A 24,934-nucleotide genomic window follows, 5' to 3' on the forward strand; every position below is an offset into this window, starting at 1 on the left:
AGCAGAGAACGTCATTTCATCTGTGCCCAGTCTTGCCATGAAGAGTTAATCCAGCTCTGAGCAATCCTCTTATCTTTCTTCTGTAAGATAAAAACAGACACACAGAGAAATAGGTGTCTGTTTCTTCCCCCTTGCTGTGAGTGACAGGTGATTTCCTCATCTCATGCAGGAGTGTGAGAGAAGCATTCTGTGTACTTCACATCCCTCCTAATTTCTTCTACAGGTCTCCCAGGATTGGCTGCTCTACACCTCAGCATGATTGGGCATGCTGAAGTCATGGGGTTGACTTTCCTGGGTTTTGACTGGATGTTAGTGATCATGGGGCATAATCCACAGACCAGCAGAAGTTCAGTGTAAGAAATATCGATGCCTGACCAAGGGGAGTGTAGAGGTGGATGGGGAGTCTACTGACATCATGACTCCACCCACCGAGCCCTGGACAACAGACCTGCCCACAGAATCTGGAGTATTGCAGGGCTCCAAACAGCTAAAGGGGAGATATTTGACAGGTAAGGATGCATGCAGGAGTCATGTACGTTATATACGCGAGTATAAGCCGAGCCAAATCTAAGCCGAAGCACCGAATTTTACCTAAAAAAAAAAAAATGGGAAAACGTATTGACTCGAGTATAAGCCTAGGGTGAGAAATGCAGCAGCTACTGTAAGAGGAAAAGAGGGTCAACAATGCCCATTTGCAGCCTCACTGTGTCCATTTTCAGCCTCACTGTCCATTTGCAGCCTCACTGTGTCCATTTGCAGCCTCACTGTACCCATTTTCAGACTCTCTGTGCCCATCTCCCTGCCTCACTGTGTCCATCTGCAGCCCACGCGCTGTGACATGCAATCTAGTCGGTGGCCCTCCAGTTTAACAAAGCCCCGCCTCCTCCACGTCCGTGATGGAACACTGATTCAGGTTCCTAGCAGCAAATCAGTGTTCCGCCTATCACGGATGAGGACGAGGAGAAGGCGGGGCTTTGTTACACTGGACGGCCGCCGACTAGACTGCACGTCACAGCGCCAGGAGAGCAGGTGTATGAGCCAGCAGATGGGCACAGTGAGGCAGGGAGACTCGAGTATAAGCTGAGGGGGGACTTTTTCAGCAAAAAAACAGCCAGCAGCTTCAGCTGCCCATAGTCAAAATGGTTGCAGCCAGACTCAGTGGAGAGAGATTTCTGCAGCATAGTTGGCAAGTGCAGAATCACAGTATATATAAAATAATATGCAAAGTGGTTGGAGGGAAGCTTCAGAATGGCAAAGATGTTTTTATTACAAATTATGTGAGAAGACTGCATTTCCGCTTTTATAAAGTATAACACGCTTTTCTAAAGTGCAGCCCTTGACATCATCCTTGGACCACACATAATACTCAGTCAATGTAATGTTGAAGAAGCTGTTAGAGACTGCAGAACCATCTGGCCAGGCCATACATAAGCTAACCACGTATTAATAGAGAATCCTTCTGTCCTCAGGAGGTAACTACAGAGTCACAGGGGCGAGTCTGATGCGGGGGGTTCAACTAGGGCCTGTACACACAGATTTATCGTTAAATAAGTATGAGAGGAAGAGAACCCCAAGAAAAGGAAAGAATAAAAGAGGAAAAGGGGGTAAGCAAAAGAAAGGGCAAAAAAAAAAAAAAACAGGGAAGGGGAGCAGGGGGGAGAGAGGGGAGGGAGTCGCCCACGAGGAGCAGGAAACCTCGTTACCAATCAGGCATTGGAGGAATTAATCGGAGAAGCAGAAAATATCCCAGTAAAGTCAGATCCTCCATCCGTTCAATGTCATCCACTGCCATGAGCCATTGGGCTACCGTTGGCACCACCTGTTGCTTCCACTGGCACAGAATGCACACCACTACCAGATGTTGAAAGAGACTGCAAACGTGCTAAGGGAGTTGTCTGGGACTGGGGGGTGGGCTTTTGAAGAGTTATAGACTGAAGACACATTACAAGAGACTGCTAGTAAGTTGTTGTATTCCCAACAACTCCCTTAACCCCCGGACCATATTGCTGCCCAAAGACCAGAGCACTTTTTGCGATTCGGGACTGCGCCGCTTTAACTGACAATTGCGCGGTCGTGTAACGTGGCTCCCAAACAAAATTGGCGTCCTTTTTTTCCCCACAAATAGAGCTTTCTTTTGGTGGTATTTGATCACCTCTGCGGTTTTTACTTTTTGCGATATAAACAAAAATAGAGCGACAATTTTGAAAAAAATGAATATTTTTTACTTTTTGCTATAATAAATATCCCCCAAAAATATATATAAAAAAAACCTTTTTTTCCTCAGTTTAGGACAATAGGTATTCTTCTACATATTTTGCGTAAAAAAAAAATCGCAATAAGCGTTTATTGATTGGTTTGCGCAAAAGTTATAGGGCCAAATCCTCAGAAACGGAGCGTAACTTAACTTTTCAGAGTTAAGTTACACTGCCGCAATTCTCCGAAGTTAGGTGCCGATCCTCAAAGCACTTACCTGGAAAATTGCGGCAGTGCAACTTAACTCCGTCCGTCGCAAGGCGTTCCTAATTCAAATGGGCGATTCCCATTTAAATTATCTCAAAAATATTCCGATTGCACACCTTCCGGAAAAATGGCCAAGTAGTAAAAGGGTGCTGAAACGATCACCGGCTGGGAACCGGAAAGCAAATCATATATATATATACTCGCCAGCACACCAGGAATCATAACGTCCAAAGATTTAATGCATATCTATTATGTCAAAAAGAGCAACGTTTCGAGGCCACGCAGGACCTCTTCGTCAGGCAAAAAGATACAAATACAATAAAGCAAACAAATATATAAGAAGCTGTCACCAATGAAAATCTTTGAAAAATAAAACCCCATTTAATCCCATTTAAATTAGGCGCGCTCCAGCGCCGGACGTACTGCGCATGCGTGTGACGTCATTTTTCCCGACGGGCAGTGCGCGAAATTACGTTACGTCGGGCTTTGTGGATTGCGACGGGACAATAAAGTTGCGTCGGGTAAAAAAAAAGTTACGCGCCGGGAAAAAAAAATCAAAATTTTAAAAAAATCGCGGCGATCGAAAAAAAGGTCTGTTTTTACAAGGTGTTACTAGTTTACACTTTGTAAAAGCAGAACTAATTTTACGTATGCAAAACGTAACTTACGCAGAAAACACAAAGCTAAAAAGCTTTGTGGATCTGCTTAAGTCCTCATTTGCATACGCAAAGCGGCATTTCGACTCGAAATGCCCCCAGCGGCGGATGCGGTACTGCATCTTCAGATCTGACAGTGTAAGTGTCTTACAGATGTCGGATCTTCTGCCTATCTTTGGAAAAATCCTTTTGAGGATCAGATCCAAAGATAGGCACAGGGATACACAGGCTGAACAGCAGTTCCGCCTGCGTATCTCCTTTGAGGATTTGGCCCATAGTGTTTACAAAATAGGGTTTTTTTTATGGCATTTTTATTAATATATATTTTTTACGGCGATCAGCGATTTTTTTTCGGTACTGCGACATTATGGCGGACACTTCGGACATTTTTGACACATTTTTGGGACCATTGGCATTTTTATAGCGATCAGTGCTATAAAAATGCATTGGATTACTATAAAAATGCCACTGGCAGTGAAGGGGTTAACACTAGGGGGCGGGGAAGGGGTTAGGTATGTCCCTGGGTGTGTTCTTACTGTGGGGGGGTAGCCTCACTAGGGGAAACACTGATCCTCTGTTCATACATTGTATGAACAGAAGATCAGCATTTCCCCCCCTGACAGGATCGGGAGCTGTGTGTTTACACACACAGCTCCCGGTCCCCGCTCTGTAACGAGCAATCGCGGGTGCCCGGCGGCGATTGCGCCCGCCGGACACACGCACGGGAGTCGGGGGCGAGGGGGGGGGCGCGCATGTGCCCCTAGTGGCCGCTTGAAGAGCCGCCGTATAGCTACGGGCTCTCGCCTAGGAGAGCCGACCTGCCGCCGTATAATGACGGTGCGCGGTCGGCTAGTAGTTAAAATTTAAGAAAAAAATATAAAAACTGAAAAAGGTATGGATAGCACTAAAAAAGTAACATAGTGTCAACAGGGTGGAACAGGGTTGAGAAACTGCAGCCCTCCAGCGTTTATGGAACTACATGTCCCATGAGACATTGCAAGACTGACAGTGAACAAGCATGACCCCCAGAGACAGAGGCATGATGGGACTTATAGCTCTGCAACAGCTAGAAGGCCGCAGTTTCCCACCCCTGGGGTAGCATGTTGCTCCCAGGCCTCAGGACTAGGGTGACCACATTTCCAAACTGCCATGCAGGGCACACCCTCCCTTCCCAAAAATCAGCTTGTGCTGTAACGAAGCACAGCACAGTGATTGGACACAAGGGGCGGGATTTATGATTTCTCCAATCACAAACAGGGGGCAGGATTGTGCTCCTCCAGGCAATCCCGGCCAGGACAAGTACTGTCAGTAGGGGTGCTACGGATCAAAAAACTCAAAAATGATCCGGATCGGATTATTTTCGGATCAGTAAAAAAAAAAGTAACACTGTAATAGCCATTTTTCCCACACTGTAATAATAGCCAACATTGCCCCGGCCCCCACACTAGTAAACACTCAGTAACGTACACTGTATATGTATAGCCCTTTTTCCCACTGTAATATAGCCAACATGAATCAACTCACTGTACTACTCAGTCTCACTGTACTCGGTTCGGTTGCATGCAGACAGCGCGCTCTTGCAGAATAGAAGATCCACGAGCAGAGGGAGGGGTGATGACGTCAGCGCGCACCGCCGCCAGGTGTACCAAGATTGCCGACCGCTCCGGAGCTAGGCCGAAGCCGCGGCCTTTCCTAAGGCCGCGGCGCGCTCAGCGGATCGCATTCTGTGCTGATCCGAACAGGTTGGCCCATTCTGGTCGCGGATCGGGCACGATCCATTGCACCCCTAACTGTCAGTGAGTAAAGTGTTGATGTGGCGGCCTTTTTTGGGGCATCAGATTTGGCCTTGGGGGGTGGCTGTGTTAGTTTCATTCACATTCACTGTATTGTCCTAGAATGAATGTGCCCGGGACAGACCTATATGTCATTTTTCATTTCTACCACTAGATGTCACGGGTGAGTGTGTTATACACAGCTTAAATGGAAGTTATGAATACAGTAAAACCTTGGTTTGAGAGTAACTTGGTTTGAGAGCGTTTTGCAAGACAAGCAAAGTGTTTTAATAAATTTTGCCTTGATATAAGTGATGTCTTGATATAAGAGTAGCGTCATGTCACAACTGAGTATAAAAAAAAGAATAGAGGAGACTCTAACGGTCTGATGGATTTTCCCATCAGTTATCTGATGAAGCTGACTGATGGTCTGATGACCATCAGTTAAAAAAACGATTATGTCAGAACGCAGTGACGTAAAACACAACGACGTGCTGAAAAAAATGAAGTTCAATGCTTCCAAGCATGCGTCGACTTGATTCTGAGCATGCGCGGATTTTTAACCGATGGACGTGCCTACAAACGATCGTTTTTTTTTCTATCGGTTAGGTATCCATCGGTTAATTTTAAAACAAGTTTCAAATATTTTAACCGATGGATAAATAACCTATGGGGCCCACACACGATCGGTTTGGTCTGATGAAAACGGTCCATTAGACTGTTCTCATCGGATTGACCGATCGTGTGTACGCGGTATAAGTGTAGCAATATGGTTCCATTTAATGAAGGTCAAACATTTAGCAACATATTGCTGCTACCCTTAGAGGTGCCTCTCTTTTCTTTTATACCCTGTAAAAAAAATGCTTTGATATACAAGTGTTTTGGATTACAAGCATGTTTCTGGAATGAATTATGCTCACAAACCAAGGTTTTACTGTATATATATATAAACTTTGCAGTGGTTTTTAACGCTTTCTCGGTCGCTAGCGGGGGTAAAACCACCCCGCTAGCAGCCGAATAGCACTGCAAATCCGACGGTAAAGCGCCGCTTTACCGCCACCCCAGCCTTAGGCCCCTTTTCCACAGCAATATAGATGGTATATCGCTGCTATTTTTAGCGGTGCTATACCGCCACCGCACGTCCTGCCCCAGTGTGAGAGGGGCCTTAGAGAATTTTTAGTAATTTATAAAAATGTTTGTAGTTATTATGTAAAACCTTTATCCCAAAAGGAAAAAGGTTGGAGTTTGGTTTCAATTTATTAGTGTATCTAAATCAGCTAGTACATCTAACACTCAACTCCCACCCTCCAAAGCCCCAAAGATTAAAGAGGAAGTAAATCCACTTTAAAAAAAAAAAAAAAAAACACCTGTAAGACAAAGGCATAATGAGCTAGTATGCATAGCATGCTAGTTCATTATGTAATACTCACCTCAGATCGAAGCCCCTGCAGCCGTCCTCGTACACCGCGGTATCGCGGCTCCGGCGCTGTGATTGGCCAGAGCCGCAATGACGTCATTCCCACGCATGCGCACGGGAGCTGCCAGTCACGGCACGGCCTCCTTTAGGAAAGGCATGTTCGCCGTTGCTAAAGCGCGCCTGCGCCGTTGTCTATGTCATTTTTATAAATATCTCCTAAACCGTGGAGGATTAGGAGATATTTCCAGCACCTACAATTAGCCTTAATCTAGGCTTACCTGTAGGTAAAAGTGGTTGTAAAGCATTTACAACCACTGTAACTGCTTCAATACAGGGAACATTTACCCCCTTCCTGCCCAGGCCAAATTTCAGCTTTCGGTGCTGTCACACTGTGAATTACAATTGCACGGTCAGGCAACACTGTACTCTAAATTTTGATCATTTTTTTCACACAAAAATTGCTTTTTTTTGGTGGTATTTATTTAATCACCAGTTTTGTTTTTTTTGCTAAATAAATGAAAAAAAAAGGCCAAATATTTTGAAAAAAATAAATAGGTTTTTCTTAGTTTCAGTTACACAATTTTGCAAATAAATAATCTTTCTTCATAAATTTAGGCCAAAATGAATTCTGCTACATTTCATTGGTGAAAATAACCCAAATCAGTATATATTATTTAGTAGGAAAGGAACAAACTATGGTGTATATATCTGAACATCGATCAATCCCGAAAATGGCAGGACAGTAAAAATATCCCCCAAATACCCCTTTTTGGAAAGTAGACAGTCCAGGGTATTTAGTAAGAGGCATAGCAAGATTTTTGAAGTTGTAATTTTTGGGGGAAATTAATTATAAAAAACGATTTTTTTTTCTTAAAAAAAAAATGTATTACATATTTTTTCTTTTACGATTTTTTCAACACACTGTGACCAGAGCAATGCAGTGTTACCATAATAACACTGTACTACTCTGGGGAAGTGATCAGGTTTTTTTTTTACACATTAGGATTGCTTATACCAATGAATTTCGTTGGTATAAGCAACCATTTTTACTGAATGAAACTGATTCATTCAGTGAATATTTTTGTGACTAGCTGTGATTGGCCACATCTAATCACATCGTACAGATGGGTTGTGATTGGCCCTGTGTACCATGTGATCACTGTGGCCAATCACAGCTAGCAATACAATTATACACACACTGGATGTCATGTAAGGAAGCCATCGATTGTGTATAATTGTCATGTTTGGTCACAACGAACACATGGTGCAGTGATTTGTCATCGGTGGACAGATTGCACCCGCAGGGACTCTGCGTGAGGCGCTTTCCTGGAGGACATCATATGACATCCACCCGGAACAACAAATGTCCCGCCCGACCATCATTTTGCAATAGGCCGGAAAAGTGACTAACAATGCTGCTGTCCAAAGTTGACCCTGTGCTCCTTCGTCCAGAGTGGGGGCGCTCTAATACAGAAGGTGTGTTACTGGCCAGATCACCAGAGGGAAGAAAGCCTAAAAAAGAAAACGAATGCAGCCACCACATCTAAGGCACGGTAAGCTGCAAAACACTACATTTTAGATTTTGGTGTTAATACCGCTTTAAGCTAAACATTTAAATATAAATTTTGCAAAGCCGTTGACCCAGAGTTAGAGTTTTGTATTTTTGTTCAAACTTTATAAAGTCTATAAGAAATGTTATAATTACAAGCATTAACTTTTCCAGAATTTCTACATACCCCAAATATGGAGTCCAGCTTCATAAGGGAGCGATCGTCTTTCTCCAGAGGAGACAGGAGCTGCAGCAGTTTACTCTCTATGAGAAAGCCCTAAAAAAAACAAAAAAACAGAAACAATTTTATTGGTGATGTAAATTACAAAGGCAAACAACTAGCTCAATTTACCAAGCTTCAACGCCAGCTTAAGGCCCCTTTCATACTGCCGCGATTTGAAAGTCGCGCAATTTTGCCATGATGTAAACTTGAGGTCTATGGTCTGTGCAAAAGTTATAGGCCCGGATTCTCAGAGGACTTACGACGGCGCAGCGCCATGTACGCCGTCGTAACTCCTAATCCGAGCCGTCGTATCTATGCGCCTGATTCTTAGAATCAGTTACGCATAGATATCCATTAGATCCGACAGGCATAAGTCTCTTACGCCGTCGGATCGTAACTGCAATTTTCCGCTGGCCGCTAGGGGCGTGTAAGCTGATTTACGCGTCAAAATATGTAAATTAGCTAGATACGCGAATTCCCGAACGTACACGCGGCCGACACAATAAATTTACGCCGTTTACGTTAGGCTTTTCCCGGCGTAATGTTGCCCCTGCTATATGGTGGCATAAGTGCGGCACAACAATGTTAAGTATGGCCGTCGTTCCCGCGTCGAAATTTGAAAAAGTTACGTCGTTTGCGTAAGTCGTCCGTGAATGGGGCTGGACGTCATTTACGTTCACGTCGAAACCAATGACGTCCTTGCGGCGTACTTTGGAGCAATGCACACTGGGAAATTCCACAGACGGCGCATGCGCCGTTCGGGAAAAACGTCAATCACGTCGGGTCACAGTAGATTTACATAAAACACGCCCCCCTGATCCAAATTTGAATTAGGCGGGCTTACGCCGGCAGAATTTACGCTACGCCGCCGCAACTTACGGAGCAAGTGCTTTGAGAATACACGTCTAAGTTGCGGAGGCGTAACGTAAATCGGATACGTTACGCCCGGGCAAAGATACGCAAATGTACCTGAATCTGGCCCATAGTGTCTACAAACCATGGTATATATACTGGAATTATTATACTAGTAATGGTTGTGATCAGCAACTTTTAGCAGGACTGCGTTGCAGCAGCCAATCTGACATTAACTGACACTTTGTGGGAACTCTAATGCAGCGATCAGTGCTAAAAATATGCACTGCCACTGAACTAAAGGACACTGGCTGGGAAAATGTTAAACATCTAGGGCGATTAAAGAGTTAAATGTGTGCTAACCAGTGTTTATATGTGTACTGTGTGCTGCTTTTACTAACGGATGTGCTAGGTTTTATTCCCTGCAGGGGGGAAAAAAAACATCACAAACCTGCTGACAGGACGGAGCTCTGCATTGTTTACATATGCAGAGCTCTGATTAGCCTCTCTCGTTACTGATCAGCGGGTGTGGTCAGGCATCCATATATATGTGTGATTCTGCACAGAACGGCTGCCCTGTAGCAGTAAATCTGCTATAGAGCTGTCGGCAAGTGGTTAAAGCCCTAAAGCCCTATAGTGCCCCTTACATGCCACATTTTGCATGTCATTTTTTTGTGGGGGAGTGGGGGCTTCAGTAGGAGTGGGACTTCCTGTCCAACTTCCTACTTCCACCCAGGGACCGCCTAAGCGACTCCTCCTCTTGGCTTAGGCGGCCTTCCCTTGAGGCGATCTCGTGGGAGGTCCCAGGAGAATTCCTGTCCAGCGAGTGCCCGGCCGTGAAGCCGAAAGCTGCTACGGCCGGGTGCCCACACTATGAATGGAGGCGCCGGCGGAGAGGGGGGGAAAGGAGAGGAGAGGAGCTCCGGGCGGCCGCGTCGCTAGACCATGAAGCAGGTAAATGTCTGTTTATTAAAAGTCAGCAGCTACACTTTTTGTAGCTGCTGACTTTTAATAAACAGTAAAAGGCTGGAACTCCCCTTTAAGGAAGAAAATTCACTTTGCAAACATTACTTATATTATTGAGAACGCAAGAAGAGAAGTGGGAACACCCTTGAGTGGAGGTGAACTCCAGAAGTCCAAAGTGGGCAAGAACAGTCAAGAACTATGGTTGAGGACTTGGAAACCTCAGATCTGGAGTCCCTAAGAGATAGAAAAAGCCTAAAAGACTCCACCTGCAATTAAAATAGCCCTTCCCTACTCCCTTACAGATTCATCACACAGCAGTTCCAGGATCTGTTTCACAGTCCGCGGGGAGAATGGCTGAGATTCAGCACTCGGGCTTTCCTCATCGGTAGCTTTTACCGGATCTCTCTGTCCATCAGCAGCTGACACAAAAGAAGAAAGAGACATTAGCCCTAAACCAAACCTCTGAAATAATGAGGAACATTTATCGGTGTATTATACAGTGCCTCACAAGAGTACACCCCTCACAAAAATGATTAACCAATTGGAATTCTGTGTGAAAATTAGCTGGTTGTTAAGCAGCGGACCGGGAAGCCAGCCGCCATGTCCTTAACAACTGGTTAACAACGGTCACCCGGCAGAGTAGACATTAGGTGGTTAGCCTTCGTCGCGGGCAGAGCTTTTTTCTTTTTTTTACAGGTCCGGGAGTGTGGGGGAGGTGTCGTGATTACGATGGATATATTTTTTAATAAAGGACTTGTCAAAAACCGTCTACTGTTTTTCTTTATTTTTGACACTTTTTTGGTGAATGAGTAGGGGTACAATGTACCCCATACTCATTCACATAGGGGGCTTCCATATTCCAATAAGCCCCCTGCCCATAGAGGAACCCCACTTAAAGTGAAACAATAAAAATGAAAAATCACTCATCACCCCCCCCTCTCCTGACCTGCCAGGCTGCATGCTCTGATAAGGATCTGGTATGGATTTTGGCGCGGACCACCCGAAGGGCCTGGTATGGATTGGGGGGGACCCCACGCCAATTTTTTTACATTTTTGTATTGTCGGCATTGTTTTGTTTACATTTCATCTGTCAGTGGCTCGCTGCTTAAAGCGGAGGTTCACCTGGATTTTTTTTTTAAAAGCCAGCAGCTACAAATACAGCAGCTGCTGACTTTTAAAAAATGCACACTTACCTGTCCAGGTCGCCCGCGACGGCGGCAGCCGAAGCCGAGCTACTGCTCGGCTCTCGGCTTCCCACGCTGCCATCCTCGGTGAGGGAATCGGGAAGTGAAGCGCTGCGGCTTCACTGCCCGGTTCCCTAGTGCGCATGCGCTGCGCCGTTCTCACTGGTCCCCGCTGTGTTCTGGGAGCCGTGTGTTTCAACACAACGGGGGGGGGGGGGGGGGCGGGAAACCTAACCTTTCAGGAAAACTTCATGTATATTTGCGTTTCCCACAATATCAGTGTGGTCAGGTTTATCTAATACAAGACTCAACTCTCACCTGCAGCACACATGACTTCCTGTGCCAGCTTGGTTGCAGTCTTTTGCTGCTTGGGTTGAGGTACCAGAGGCCCGACATTGTCCATAAACTCAAGATCTGGAGCAATCCATGGCAGGCCAAGCTGCTGCTCTTGGATGATTCGATCGGCGTCCAGTGCTCGGTACACCAGCTGTTTGATCTCCTCCTCATTCATTATCCAGATGTCATGGAACTTCTTAGCATCCACACAGGCAAAATGTCTACCAAGAAAGTTACATGTTCAGTACACCGCCCACTATCTATAACCTTAGATATAGTAACAGTATTTAAAAAAGGGGTATACCTACCTCCTCTGCGCAATGGTATTGCAGAGTGGTCTCTTACCTCCTTTTCTGGAATCCCCCACTAGCACTATTTACTCCTCTTCTCCACTGGGTGCCCCCTCAGCAAGCTAAGTGCTGGAAGAGCACCCATGCGGGCGTGCTCTGAAGCTGGGCTGTGTGTGTCAATAGACACACGTGTGTCATCATAGCCAAGTCATGCCCCTGCTCCCTCCTCACCGGATTTGACTGATGGCAGCAGGATGGTTCCCGCTGCTGTCAGGGTCTCCTATGAGAGTAGGAAGGCTGGGGAGAAGAGTTGCAGCCGGGACTGTGCTGGATTGTGAGAGGAGACAGGTACGTTTTCTGGGGGGCACAAGGGTTGAAACGTTTTGCATACATGTGACCAGTACAAACAGGATTTTGGATCAGTATTTTTACCAGGTAAGTACTTAAGTTCTTCTGTCACTCTATTTACTCATTCCAGAAAGTCTTATGTCTTTATGTTAACATTTCAACGTCTGCTTCCAAGATCTCACACCCTAATTACCCTACGTGGCGCAGATTCCCCTTGTTTAGACCCCTGATATTTCACCAAAGCCCCTTAAGGGGCCTCCCAAAAATATTGTAAAATGATAATAAAAAATAAAGCTGTAATTGTAGTTTTTTTTTTTTTAGACACCATCCACTGCCCTACTGACACCAATCTCTGCCCTACTGACACCATCCACTGCCCTACTGACACCACCCACTGCCTGCTGGAACCGTCCACTGCCCTGCCGGAACCGTCCACTGCCCTGCCGGAACCGTCCACTGTCCTGCCGGAACCGTCCGCTGTCCTGCCGGATCCGTCCACTGTCCTGCTGGCACCTTCTACTGCCATCGTCCACTGCCCTACTGACACCAAACTCTGCTCTACTGACATCGTCTACTGCCCTACTGACACCAATCTCTGCCCAACGGACACCGCCCACTGACACCATCCACCGCCATACTGACACTGTCCATTGCTCTACTGACACCGATCTCTGCTCTACTGACATCGTCCACTGCCCTACTGACACCAATCTCTGCCCAACGGACACCGCCCACTGACACCATCCACCGTCATACTGGCACCACCCACTGCCATACTGACAGTGTCCAGTGCTCTACTGACACCAATCTCTGCTCTACGGACACTGACAATATATACTGTATATATACTGTATTTATATATATATATATATATATATATATATATATACATACATACACACACATATATACATATATACACACACATACATACACACATATGTGTTTGAGCTTTGGGGTGCACACCCTAATGCAATAGGCTGTGTACACCTATGGTTTGTATGTATAATGGCAATAAAATAGAGCTGCGATCTCAAGTAATTAAAACTACATGCACTGTGTATAAGGGTTTAAAGTTTCAGGGAAGTGAGCTAAGGTCTACAATTATTTCTGGGTTCCTGCTCCCTTAAACAAACAGTTCCTTTTCATCACAAGTTTACTTTTAAAAAAACTTCAAAAAAAGGAGAGTCTATGCAATAGAAGAAAAAGTCCTTCTTCGTCAGCTGACACATCTATATGGGCATGCTGGATTCATTCAACATTCCAAAACTATGGGTCTTAATATAGAATTTACCTTATTCGTGGCTATAACACCCTTCACTATTCTGGGAAGACTTTCCTCAAGATTGTGTCTTTTGCACAAAAAAGCCTTTGTGTGATCAGGTGCTGATGTTGGATGAGCAGAATTGCCTTGCACAATCAGAATTTCTAAATCCCTAATCCCTAAAGGAGTTCCGTATGGTTGAAATCAGGGCCGTGTGCAGACCAGTCAAGTTCCTCCACACCACGCTCATCACTGTTCAGTAAGGGCAGAGGTCAGGGCTTGGGTCACTCACTCCTCCATACCAAACTCATCAAACCATGCCTTTATGGAGCTGGCTTTGTACAGGGGCACAGTCATGCTGGAAGAGAAAAGGACCTTCCGAAACCACTACCACAGGTTCGAAAAAGCACAATTGTCTACAAGATCTGTGGATGCTGTAGCATTAATAGTGAAACAGTACCCTTTACTGGAAAAAAAAAAATCAAGGGGTCCCTAAATACTTGGTCCATAAAGTTTCAACAAAAGCAAGTTGTGAATTTTACGAAATATGGACTTTATATGGACTTTATATTAGGCCAATCGTTTTTCTGCACATGCTATGGTGAAGACGAAGGGCTTATACCTACCCTGGTGGAAAGGATGGAGATAGTTTTCTCTCCATGGTTACAGTTATGTACATTTCTGGACAATGGAAGTAAAGACAAGAAGAAAAAACTATGATATACTAAGACTGGCCACACTGTGACCTGTCAGACCTTGTAGCAACACTCCATGCAAGAGCGCAGATTGCTTCCCCTCTGGTGCTCAGGAATAGGGGTGCGGTTGTCAAATCTCACACATCCTGACTTGCCAGTAGAAAAGGATTAAGAGGCCACTCATCCAGCCTGATCCATGTAGAGTGTATATGACATCCTCAGCCAATGCTGCTCCACTTCCTACGCCTACTGCTGCATCTCGCCCCACCCACCGAAGCCAAGTCATAGAGGTCAGTGGAGCAGCGAGGCCATCATATACACTCTACATGGATCCGGCTGGGTTAGAGACATCCTAAAGCTTTAAAGACTGGTAATACATTATATATACTGTACACCAAAGGCTGAAGGAAAGAAAATCACACACAGGCAGAGTTAATGGAGTAATCCCGCTGCGCTATTGCATTCTGACAGCGGGAGATTCGACTTCAGTACAACTAGACTGCGACCCATAATTGGCGGGGTCCTGATGAATAGGACGAACTTCAATCTGTCTGGCTGGCTTAAAGCATAAAACACTCACTGAACAGGCATCTAGCATTGGCTCAATTACATTAGCTGGTTTTCCTAATGAGGGGGTTGGGGGGCGTGATGATGGAAGACATCCAGCTGAGAATTTAGGTGACCTGAAAAAGTCAGTCTGAGTGATATTGGTATCTTTATTGGGTTTGTCCAGTAGCGGGACAGGCTCATCCAGCGCCCAAGGCAAGGATCCAGAATGCCCCCTCCCCCACTGTTGATACATGATGTAGAAAGGGTGTACCACCCTGCATGTATTTTGCTTCACTGGGGTGGGCAGGAGGGGCACCTGCCCACCCCTCGTTCCAGCTCTGGGTTTGTCAGAAATCCCAACACTCACCCAAAAGACCTCTCTCTCTCAGCATTGGCTTAATGGACAGTGTTCCAGCATTCAATTAATAGAAAATAACTGACCTTATCTTCCTCTGCAGTTCCTTGTATTGCTCCACAATCCTCTTAAAGTCATCAGTCAGCGACTGGTTGTCGTCCTTGTATTGCTTGATCTGTTTGTCAAGTTTTATTCTCAGATTGTTCAAAACATCTTGCAACCTTTGTTAGAAAAAATATAAAAAACTCAGCAGCGATTAAATACCACCAAAAGAAAGCTCTATTTGTGTGAATTTTTTTTTAATGTGGGTACAGTGTTGCACGACTGTGCAATTGTTATTCACAGTTCTGAAAGCTGAAAATTGGCCTATGCAGAAAAGGGGGTGAAAGTGCCCAGTAGGCAAGCGGTTAAAAGCAAAAACCATTGTCACCAAGATAAGATGGTCTAAGTTTTTACAGCTGTCACCAGTGGTGACAGGAACACCTGTTCTGATGACATTGGGGACAATCAAAGGGTTGTCAAAATGTGTACCTAGTCTGTGTTTGTGTACGGTGTAGGAGGTGCTTTTGCTAGGGGAAGGCATGGATCTGTGTCCCTGCTTCACCTACTGACAGAACGGCGATCTGCCTTGTTTAGAACAAGGCCATAATACACACCATGTTTGTAGGTCAAATGACACATCATCTCAAAAACACGATACCAAGAGTGAAGTTTGGAGGTGGGAACATCCTGGTGTGGTTTTTCAGCATACGGTACTGGCAAACTTCATATCATTGAAGGAAGGATGAATGGAAAAATGAACCAAGACATTCTTGATAAAAAAATCTGTTGCCATCTACCAGGATGATATAGATGAAATGAGGGTGGACACTACAGCAAGACAATGATTCCAAACACAAAGCCAAAGAAACTCTCAATTGGTTTTAAGAAAATAAAGCTGCTATAATGGCTCAGCCAATCACCTGACTTGAAGCCAATAGAAAATCTATGGACAGAACTAGAGATCAGAGTTTATAGAAGAGGCCCACAGAACCTTCAAGATTTGAAGACCGTGTGGAAGAATGAGCCAATATTACACCTGAGCAATGCATGCGACTAGTTTCTCCATACAGGAGGCGTCTTGAAGCTGTGATTAACAACAAAGGATTTTGTACTAAGTATTAAATACATTTCAGTTAGCGTGCCTTTTTGCAGCTCCCTTTCTTGGTGTGTTCAATACTTTTCCCTGTGTCATTCCATTTTATTAGTCATAACTTAATTTCTGAACCCATTTGTTTTTTTTTTTTTATATGTATGGATTGCTACCGACAACCCTTATATTTAACTAGAAAAATGGTGACTTGTTTAAGACCTATTTTACCCACTGTATATACATGATCCGGCACACAGGTGCCGCCCTGTAGCAGTAAAACTGCCATAGGGTGGACCCAAACTGGTTAATATGAGGTTCCTTTGAATGTGTTGGATTGCTCTAAAATTCGCCTTTTTCCCCTTCCCCTAATGGCCCGTACACACGCTCCGAATATCGTACAACGGATCGTACAACTTTTTTCGCTTAATAGTCGCAAGTAGAAATTGAATAGGCTATTAAAGTCACGAAAATTCTCGTACGACAGAAAAAAAAAATCGGAAGTAATGTCATGGGTTTTAATGTATTTGTATTGTATTTTCTGACGACAACTGTACTGCCTAAATGAAAATCGTACGATCTGGCATCGTACGAGGAAAATTTTCGTGCTTGTCCGATCGAATAATATTGGATGAACTGTCGTGATTGGCTCTCGAAAGTAGTGTACACACGATTCGAAAATCGTAGGATTCTTCCTCGGACGATCGTTTTCGTCCAATATTCGGATCGTGTGTACGGGCCATAAGAGTGGTGGTTGGTGAAGTTACCTTGTGATCTTTCTCTTCTGCTGGGATTTAGTGATGGTGTTCTCCTCATCCCTCTTCCTCAGCACTTGGAAGTTGTACTCCAATTTTTCTTGATTCAGTTGAAAGGTGGCTTTTATGTGTTGAAGCTGCTGCTGGAGGATCTGTGCCCATCAGAGAAAGGAAAATGATTAGATATTGTATCTGAGTGGGACCTCCACAATTTATTTATTGGTATTCCTGCTCCTGTGACGGCTCTCCCATAGATTAAAGTGGGAGCACAATTTATAAAAGGCACTTAGACTTTCAAGTGGGACACACTTTCTATAGGCACTTCAACAATATACCATATATACTCGAGTATAGGCCGAGTTTTTCAGCACATTTTTTTGTGCTGAAAATGCCCCCCTCGGCTTATACTCGAGTCACCTTTTTGCGCCTGATCTCCCGTACCAGCTGGCCAAACTTGGCACACATGTAGCCCCACTTGTCCTTTACAAGTGTGTAAAGTTTTTTGTCTGGGGGACCTAAGGCCTGGGAGCACCGATTTTTCAAAGCTGGGCACCCCTTCCATAGACTTCCATGTTAAATGGTAATTTCTCCGGTGACTTTGGGGATCCGGTACCGGACGGTCGTAGGTCCCCTGGACCCGGAACTTGGCACACATGTAGCCCCATTCACAGCTACGGCCTACGGCTGGGCAGCAGCGATTTTTCAAAGCCGGGCACCCCTTCTATAGACTCCCATGTTAAACTTCAGTCTAGTCATGGGCACAGTGAGGCATGGGCACAGTGAGGCAAAGTGAGGCATGCAGATGGACACCCTAGGCTTATACTCGAGTCAATAAGTTTTCCCATTTTTTGTGGTAAAATTAGGTGCCTCGGCTTATATTCGGGTCGGCTCATACTCGAGTATATACAGTAGTGGGATTTTGCTTTATGTAGGCACTTTGACAATAGAATGGGACCACACTTTATACAGGTACTTTGACATTGGAATGGGGCCATACTTTACTTAGGAACTTTGACATTAGCATGTACTATATACAGCCCTCAAAAAATCCACTCGCCTGCTCGCATTTTGCGAGTGGATTTTGATGTCTGGCGAGGAAGGGTTGCCTGGGAGAGAGGGGGGGCGAGCACTGCCAGCTGGCGGGTTGTATGGGAGTCCTTCTCCCAGCGCTTGTGGAGGGGAAGAGAGAGGAGAGAGCCAGCTGTATGATTCAGAGCACGGGGGATATCACTAGCGGTTTTCTTTGCAATAGCCAAATGTTCCCCGCACTCGCTGTCACACACAGCCACGCCCTCTGGTCTCTGGGAATTTTATAGACAGATCACCTGTCCAATCCCGGGACGAGTGACATGAATCAAAGTTCCCTGGCCAAGGGGCGGGGCTGTATGTGTCGCCGAGCAGCGGGAACACTCAGCGATTTAAATCAAAGCTGTCCCTCGGCTAATGCTCTTCCTCTCCTCTGTTCCCCTGCATTATCTACACAGGTAAGCAGCATTATCTACACAGGTAGGCAGCATAATGGACACGGATGAGGCTGCATTGGTGGACACGGGTGAGGCTGCATTGGTGGTCACGGGTGAGGCTGCATTGGTGGTCACGGGTGAGGCTGCATTGGTGGACACGGGTGAGGCTGCATTGGTGGACACGGGTGAGGCTGCATTGGTGGACACGGGTGAGGCTGCTTTGGTGGACACGGGTGAGGCTGCTTTGGTGGACACGGGTGAGGCTGCTTTGGTGGACACGGGTGAGGCTGCTTTGGTGGACACGGGTGAGGCTGCTTTGGTGGACACGGGTGAGGCTGCTTTGGTGGACACGGGTGAGGCAGCTTTGGTGGACACGGGTGAGGCTGCTTTGGTGGACACGGGTGAGGCTGCTTTGGTGGACACGGGTGAGGCTGCTTTGGTGGACACGGGTGAGGCTGCTTTGGTGGACACGGGTGAGGCTGCTTTGGTGGACACGGGTGAGGCAGCTTTGGTGGACATGGGGGTGAGGATGCTTTGGTGGACATGGGCAGGCTGCATTGGTGGACATGGGCAGGCTGCATTGGTGGACACGGCAGCGGGTGGGAAGTTTACACTGGGTACATGCTCACCTGACAATCACACCTATATGAGCTTTTTGGACTCTCGAAAAATAAAGGGCATTAATATTGGGCTGGCCTGCCTTTATAGATATAACAGTCTTCTGAGAAGCCTTCCTACAAGATTTTGGAGTGGGTCTTTGGGAATTTGTGCCCATTTAGGAAAAAGAGCATTAGCATAGTCTGGTGCTGATTTGGTTGAGAAAACCTGGCTCACAATCAGCATTCCAATTCATGCCAAAGGTGATCAGTAGGGTTGAGATCTGTGCAGGCCACTTGACTTGATCTACACCAAATGCATCAAACCATGACTTCCTAGAGCTGGCTTTGTCTACAGGGGCACAGTCATGTTGAAACAGTAAATAATCTTCCCCCAAACTGTTCCCACAAGGTTGGAAGTGCCCATGTGTCTAAAATATCTTTGTATAATGTAGGATTAACAAAACCCTTCACTGGAAACATCTGACCTCAATAATTTGGAGGGGCTTCTACATATTTTGGCCAGAAAGTGTGACGTTCCGGTTTCCACAAACTTTTGGCCATACTTATTCGGCTGTTACAGGAGGAATACTGGGTCCCATGAATTGTAAACCTTACGGTCAAGCATCTCTTCTGGAACCACTCTTGTTACCTACTGCCACTAAGCCTCTCTCTTTCATTGTTATGTTATAGCAGTAGTAGAGTCTTGTACTGTGTTAGGGCCCTTTCACACGGGGCGAAGCGTTTTCGGGCTCTGCTTTGCTCAACGGGAATCGCTCCATCGATCTCCGCTGAGCCGGCAGATGACAGGTCTGTCTCTGCACACTGTGTAGGGACCGACCTGTCAGAGCGCCGCTCTCCCCTATGAGGGGTCGGATGACGACGGACCGTAGAGTCCGTTGTCACCCGATACGATCCGCCAGATGGAAGGAAATAGGGTTTTCCTCCATCACACTTTGGCAGATCGGAGTGGGTCGGTTGTCAGCGGGCATGTCACCGCTGACATCCGTGGCTCCACAGAGGAGCATAGAGTGCCCGTTCAGGTCTGCCTAAAAAACTGGCAGGGGAACCTGAACGGTCCGCCTGTGTGAAAGAGTCTTAAGCAGGCCATATAGGCGGCATATACGGTCGAATTTCGAACAAATTTTCTTTTCAAAATCAGAACGTTTTTTTTTTTTTCTGATCCGATGATGCCACCATTGATTTTCGAAATTCGGCCGACCAAACCTTCATGTTGCCGGGAATATTCGTTTCTCTCTGGGAATATTCTTTTCTTGCACATGCGCATTTTTTTTTCTATTACATTACATCCTCGATCCAGGAGGACGTCATGTGACGTCCTGGGCTTTGCGGGTGGATATCTGAATGATGCCTGCAGCTAGAGGCATCATTCAGATATCCTTCTTTAGTGCCGGCGATTCTGCACAACGTAAGAACGATCATAGCGGCGATTCCGCCGCTAGATCGTTCTTACAGGCGGCGGGAGGGGACATCCCCCCCTCCCGTCGCCATCCGGTGCTTCTCCGGGCTCTCCCGTGCCATCGGAGGCCCGGAGAACGAATCGTCCGGCGCTGGCAGGAAGCATAGAGATGACTGGTGACCAGATGGTCACCAGTCATCTCTATGACCGTCGGAGGACCCGGGCGCGATGTGATGACGTCACGCCCGGGTCCCCGTAAGTAAACAAAGCCGCAATTGCGGCTGCTAAGCAACAGCAAGCATGAGATCGGTGAATTTTTTTTTCACCGATTTCATGCTTTCCAGCCTGGAGGAGAGATGTGGGGTCTTATTGACCCCGCATCTCTCCATAAAGAGTACCTGTCACACACATTTCCTATTACAAGGGATGTTTACATTCCTTGTAATAGGAATAAAAGTGATAATAAAAAAAAAAAAATTACAAAAAAAAGTGTAAAAAAAGAAATAAATATGTAAAAAAAAAAAAAGAAATAAAAAATATTTTTTTTAACGCCCCTGTCCCCAGTAGCTCTCGCGCAGAAGCGAACGCACACACAAGTCCCGCCGGCATATGTAAACGCCGTTTAAACCACATATGTGAGGTATCGCTGCGTGCGTTAGAGTGCCAGCAACAATTCTAGCACTAGATCTCCTCTGTAAATCTAAACTGGTAACCTGTAAAACATTTCAAAGCGTTGACTATGGAGATTTTTAAGTACCGAAGTTTGGCGCAATTCCATGAGTGTGCGCAATTTTAAAGCGTGACATGTTAGGTATCTATTTACTCGGTGTAACATCATATTTCATATTTTACAAAAAAATTGGGCTAACTTTACTGTTTTGTTATTTTTTAAATTCATGAAACAATTTTTTTCCAAAAAAAAGGCGTTTGAAAAATTATTGCGCAAATAGCGTGCAAGATAAAACGTTTCAATGACCATCGTTTTATTCCCTAGGGTGTCTGCTAAAAAAACATATATAATGTTTGGGGGTTCTGCGTAATTTTCCAGCAAAAAAATTATGATTTGTACATGTAGGAGAGAAGTGCCAGAATAGGCCTGGTATGGATGTGTGTATAACTGCCCTGTATGGAAGTGGTTAAGGTACTCGATTTATTAACCTTGTTACAGCAATAAACAATTATATATCAGACAGGAGGCTCATATCTTATGCATTATCTTTCTTTTATTAATGCTCACAGCAGAAAAGTGTTTCTAAAAATCTTCAGTGTAAAAAACTAAAACAACTACCACCCCCAGCAGTCCGTACAGTCACTAACCACGCCCCAACGGGGTCTCCATAAAAGGGGGCTGCTTGTGGTGGTTCCTCCTCTTTCTTTCTGCTCACAGGATCAGATAAGTACATTTATTTTATCATCAGTTGATGTCAGTTTTGTTACTAGGGAATTTCAGGGATCCTTCCAGCCCTGTTCCTTTTTCTTCCCTCTGTGTACACTGTTACATTATTGTACTATATATATACCTACTATATATACCTATCTAGTGTTTTTATTGTACTATATATATACCTACTATATATGCCTATCTAGTGTTTTCCAAATTATTTTCCACTGTCTTATTTCCCTAGATGGTTATTTTGACAGAAGTTTTTTCTCTTAGACCGCGTTGTTTCCGTTTTTATAACAGCAGCGTTATTACTATATACCCCGCTGCCTTTCCCGCCGCGTTCCCGGCATTTTACCTCCTTCTGAGGGAGAACACGTCTCCCTCAGCTCTTACTGCAGTCAGCGCGCGTTCGGGGGGGGCGGAGCGTCTTCTCCGATCGCTCCTCCAATCAGCGCCCAGCGGCCGAAGTCTCGCGAGACTTCGTTCCCGGGCCGCTGGGGCAGCCTTAGCTCCTCTCCCTTCCGTCGCCATTCGGCGCCTACGGAAGGAGAGAGAACAGTTGGAGCCTGAGGCACTTCAATTTTCCCCTGCATCACCGGGTAATAGCGCTCCCGCTCACACCCTTTCTATATACATCCCTAGCAGGTTATATCACGCAGGGGATAGGGCACATAACATCCCTAACAGGATATATATATCTTTACTGCAGGCTTAAAATCCCTGAGAGAGCCATACGGTTTGCATACAGTAGATGCTTATATTGAGATACTGTACAGCATAAACTTTATACATAATCTAAAAAATTACTGTCACACTAGTTGAGTATTATAATACAGACTACAGACCTATATTGATAATGTCTGAAAATAACTCTCAATCACTTAATGGAGAGGGTAATCCCAATAGCACTTCTCATAACTTAAGTGCTGCACAACTGCAGGACATTATCCAAATGTCCATCCAAGCAGCCCTGGCCTCCACTACCCCGGCCGCTTGGTCGCTACAGCCCACTGTGGCACCTACACCACCGCCTCAGAGCGGCGAACCACCTTTAAAAAAGGGTAAAGTCTTGCACAAAAGAAAGCACACCCTGGTGGTACTTGACTCCCCGGCAGGGGAAGACAATAGCGTGCATCAGGTAGCCCCTACCACGGGCCACCGTCCCCAGCATCTATCTGACTCTACTCGACCCCTGGACCCCAGGGAGACTCAAAAGGGGTATAGGTCCGCTAGAAGGACTAAGCCGGACTCCTACGAGGACTCCTCCGCGGAGGAATCAGCCGGTTTTTCTGACGAATCAGAGTTTTCAGATTCCCAATCTATCACTCATGATGCTGGGGCCACGGCGACTGACACAATCGCCAATCCTGTTACACAGGACGATGTCCTCCTGGACGCTTTAGGGGAACCATTATTCCACCCGGACGCGATTACGCACCCACGGTCCGGGGACTGGACACCCCTGCCACATGTGGCACAGTATGTTGAGTTATGGGCCAGGAAATCCCTGGACAGAACAGCTCGCAACAAATTGAGGGCTGAGTGCCCCAGACCCTCGTTACCCAAGAAAGTGGTGGCTACCCCGGAGGTAGACCCAGTCCTTACGAAATACCTGATCAAAACAGGTAAATTTCAAAAGAAGGGCATAGAGAGGTCCTTTAGGTCAATACAAGATCGCGTCCTGGATCTTATGGGACCATTGACCAAAATCCTCAACTTGTCCGAACAAGCAGTAACCTCGGGACAAGCAGTTGATTTACCACAACTGAGAGGTTGGGCGCAAAGAGCCCTATGTTTAGCAGGCACCGCCAATACGGCATGTTCTGTAGAACGGCGCAGGTCCATCCTGATGCGCCTGGATCCCCAACTCTCACACCTAGCAGAGTCTGAACCCGGCCCATCGGCCGAGGGCATGCTATTTGGGGACTCAGTCATAAAGGACATTAACAAATTTGTCGGCCTATTTTCCAGCTTAGATAAAGCGCAAAGCTCTTTGAGACGCACGGGAACCAATAAGGTTTTCAACAGGGCCGGCAGAAGTAGAGGCCGTTCTGCCGGCCGCGCTAATTTTTACAGGCCACAGGGTAGAAATTCCGCCCAATACCAGTACCAGGCTCCAACCTACTCCGCTCCGGTGGCTCAGCCAGCACCGTTTTTCCCTCCCAGAGGCAGACCCTGGCGCGGACGTGGGGGACGCGGATACCCTCGATCCAGACCCTATACCGGTGAGTTTACACTACACCACACTCGATCACATTCCAGTGGGAGGTCGGCTGAGGTATTTTACCCACGCCTGGTCTGCGATTACGGCAGACGCGTGGATTTTAAATTCTGTAGAGGGGTTCGGGATAGAATTACTTACCCTACCACTCCTCAATGTCATTCCTCCTCCCATTCGTTTCTCAAAACGAAACAGCAGGCTCATAGACAGGGAGGTGCTAGACCTGCTTACCAAGCAAGCCATCATGGAGGTAGACCCTTCTTCCCCTGGTTACATGAGCAACCTATTTCTGGTACACAAAAAAGGAGGGGGCTACCGCCCTGTGATCAACCTCAGAAATTTAAATCAACACGTCCAATATCGTCACTTCAAAATGGAAGGGATTCACTTCCTACGAGACCTTCTCCAACCCAGAGACTGGCTGGTGAAAGTAGATCTCAAAGACGCATATCTGACGGTCCCCATACACCCGGATTCCCAGCATTTGCTGCGGTTCCCGTGGAAGGGCAGGATGTGGCAATTCACTTGCCTCCCCTTCGGCCTGTCATCCGCCCCATGGTGTTTCACCAAAATCATGAAACCCGTGGTGGCGGCACTAAGGAGCAGAGGAGTGCGTCTGATCATTTATCTGGACGACATCCTCATTATGGCCCATTCAAAACCCCAAGCTCTCCTCCACATGTCATGGACCATGTCACTCATACAGAGGCTAGGATTCATAATCAACCGCGACAAGTCGGTTCTTATCCCATCCAGACAGATGGAGTTCTTAGGGTTTACAGTGGACACCATCCACTCTACCCTCAGCCTCCCCAAGGTAAAACTTACGCTCATCCGCAAGGAGATTCGTGCCGCCCTCCGCAAGGGATGCCTCTCCCTACGTACTCTGGCCCGGCTGGTGGGCCTGCTGGCGGCCTCTATCCAAGCCATATTTCCAGCCCCTCTGCATTACAGAGCCCTTCAGAGGCTCAAGATCATGCACCTAAGACAGGGCCTCAGGTACTCGGACGAGATACCTCTTTGCCAAGAAACCACCGAGGAATTGAAATG

At 46.2% G+C, this 24,934-nt stretch overlaps 1 protein-coding gene across 1 annotated transcript in view; it reads right to left on the bottom strand.

Annotated features, from left to right (window-relative positions):
- DRC1 (dynein regulatory complex subunit 1) overlaps nucleotides 1-24,934 on the bottom strand; it is an 86,356-nt gene that overhangs the window by 24,874 nt on the left and 36,548 nt on the right. Inside the window, exons 9-13 of the mRNA XM_040348396.1 lie at nucleotides 16,813-16,952; nucleotides 15,003-15,137; nucleotides 11,398-11,636; nucleotides 10,196-10,314; nucleotides 8,042-8,131 (exon numbers count right to left, since the gene is read on the bottom strand). Of these exons, the coding sequence (XP_040204330.1) occupies nucleotides 8,042-8,131; nucleotides 10,196-10,314; nucleotides 11,398-11,636; nucleotides 15,003-15,137; nucleotides 16,813-16,952 (723 nt within the window). The remainder of the gene's footprint in view (nucleotides 1-8,041; nucleotides 8,132-10,195; nucleotides 10,315-11,397; nucleotides 11,637-15,002; nucleotides 15,138-16,812; nucleotides 16,953-24,934) is intronic.

The sequence above is a fragment of the Rana temporaria genome, chromosome 4, assembly GCF_905171775.1.
Source record: "Rana temporaria chromosome 4, aRanTem1.1, whole genome shotgun sequence".
In the NCBI taxonomy this organism is placed as follows: domain Eukaryota; kingdom Metazoa; phylum Chordata; class Amphibia; order Anura; family Ranidae; genus Rana; species Rana temporaria.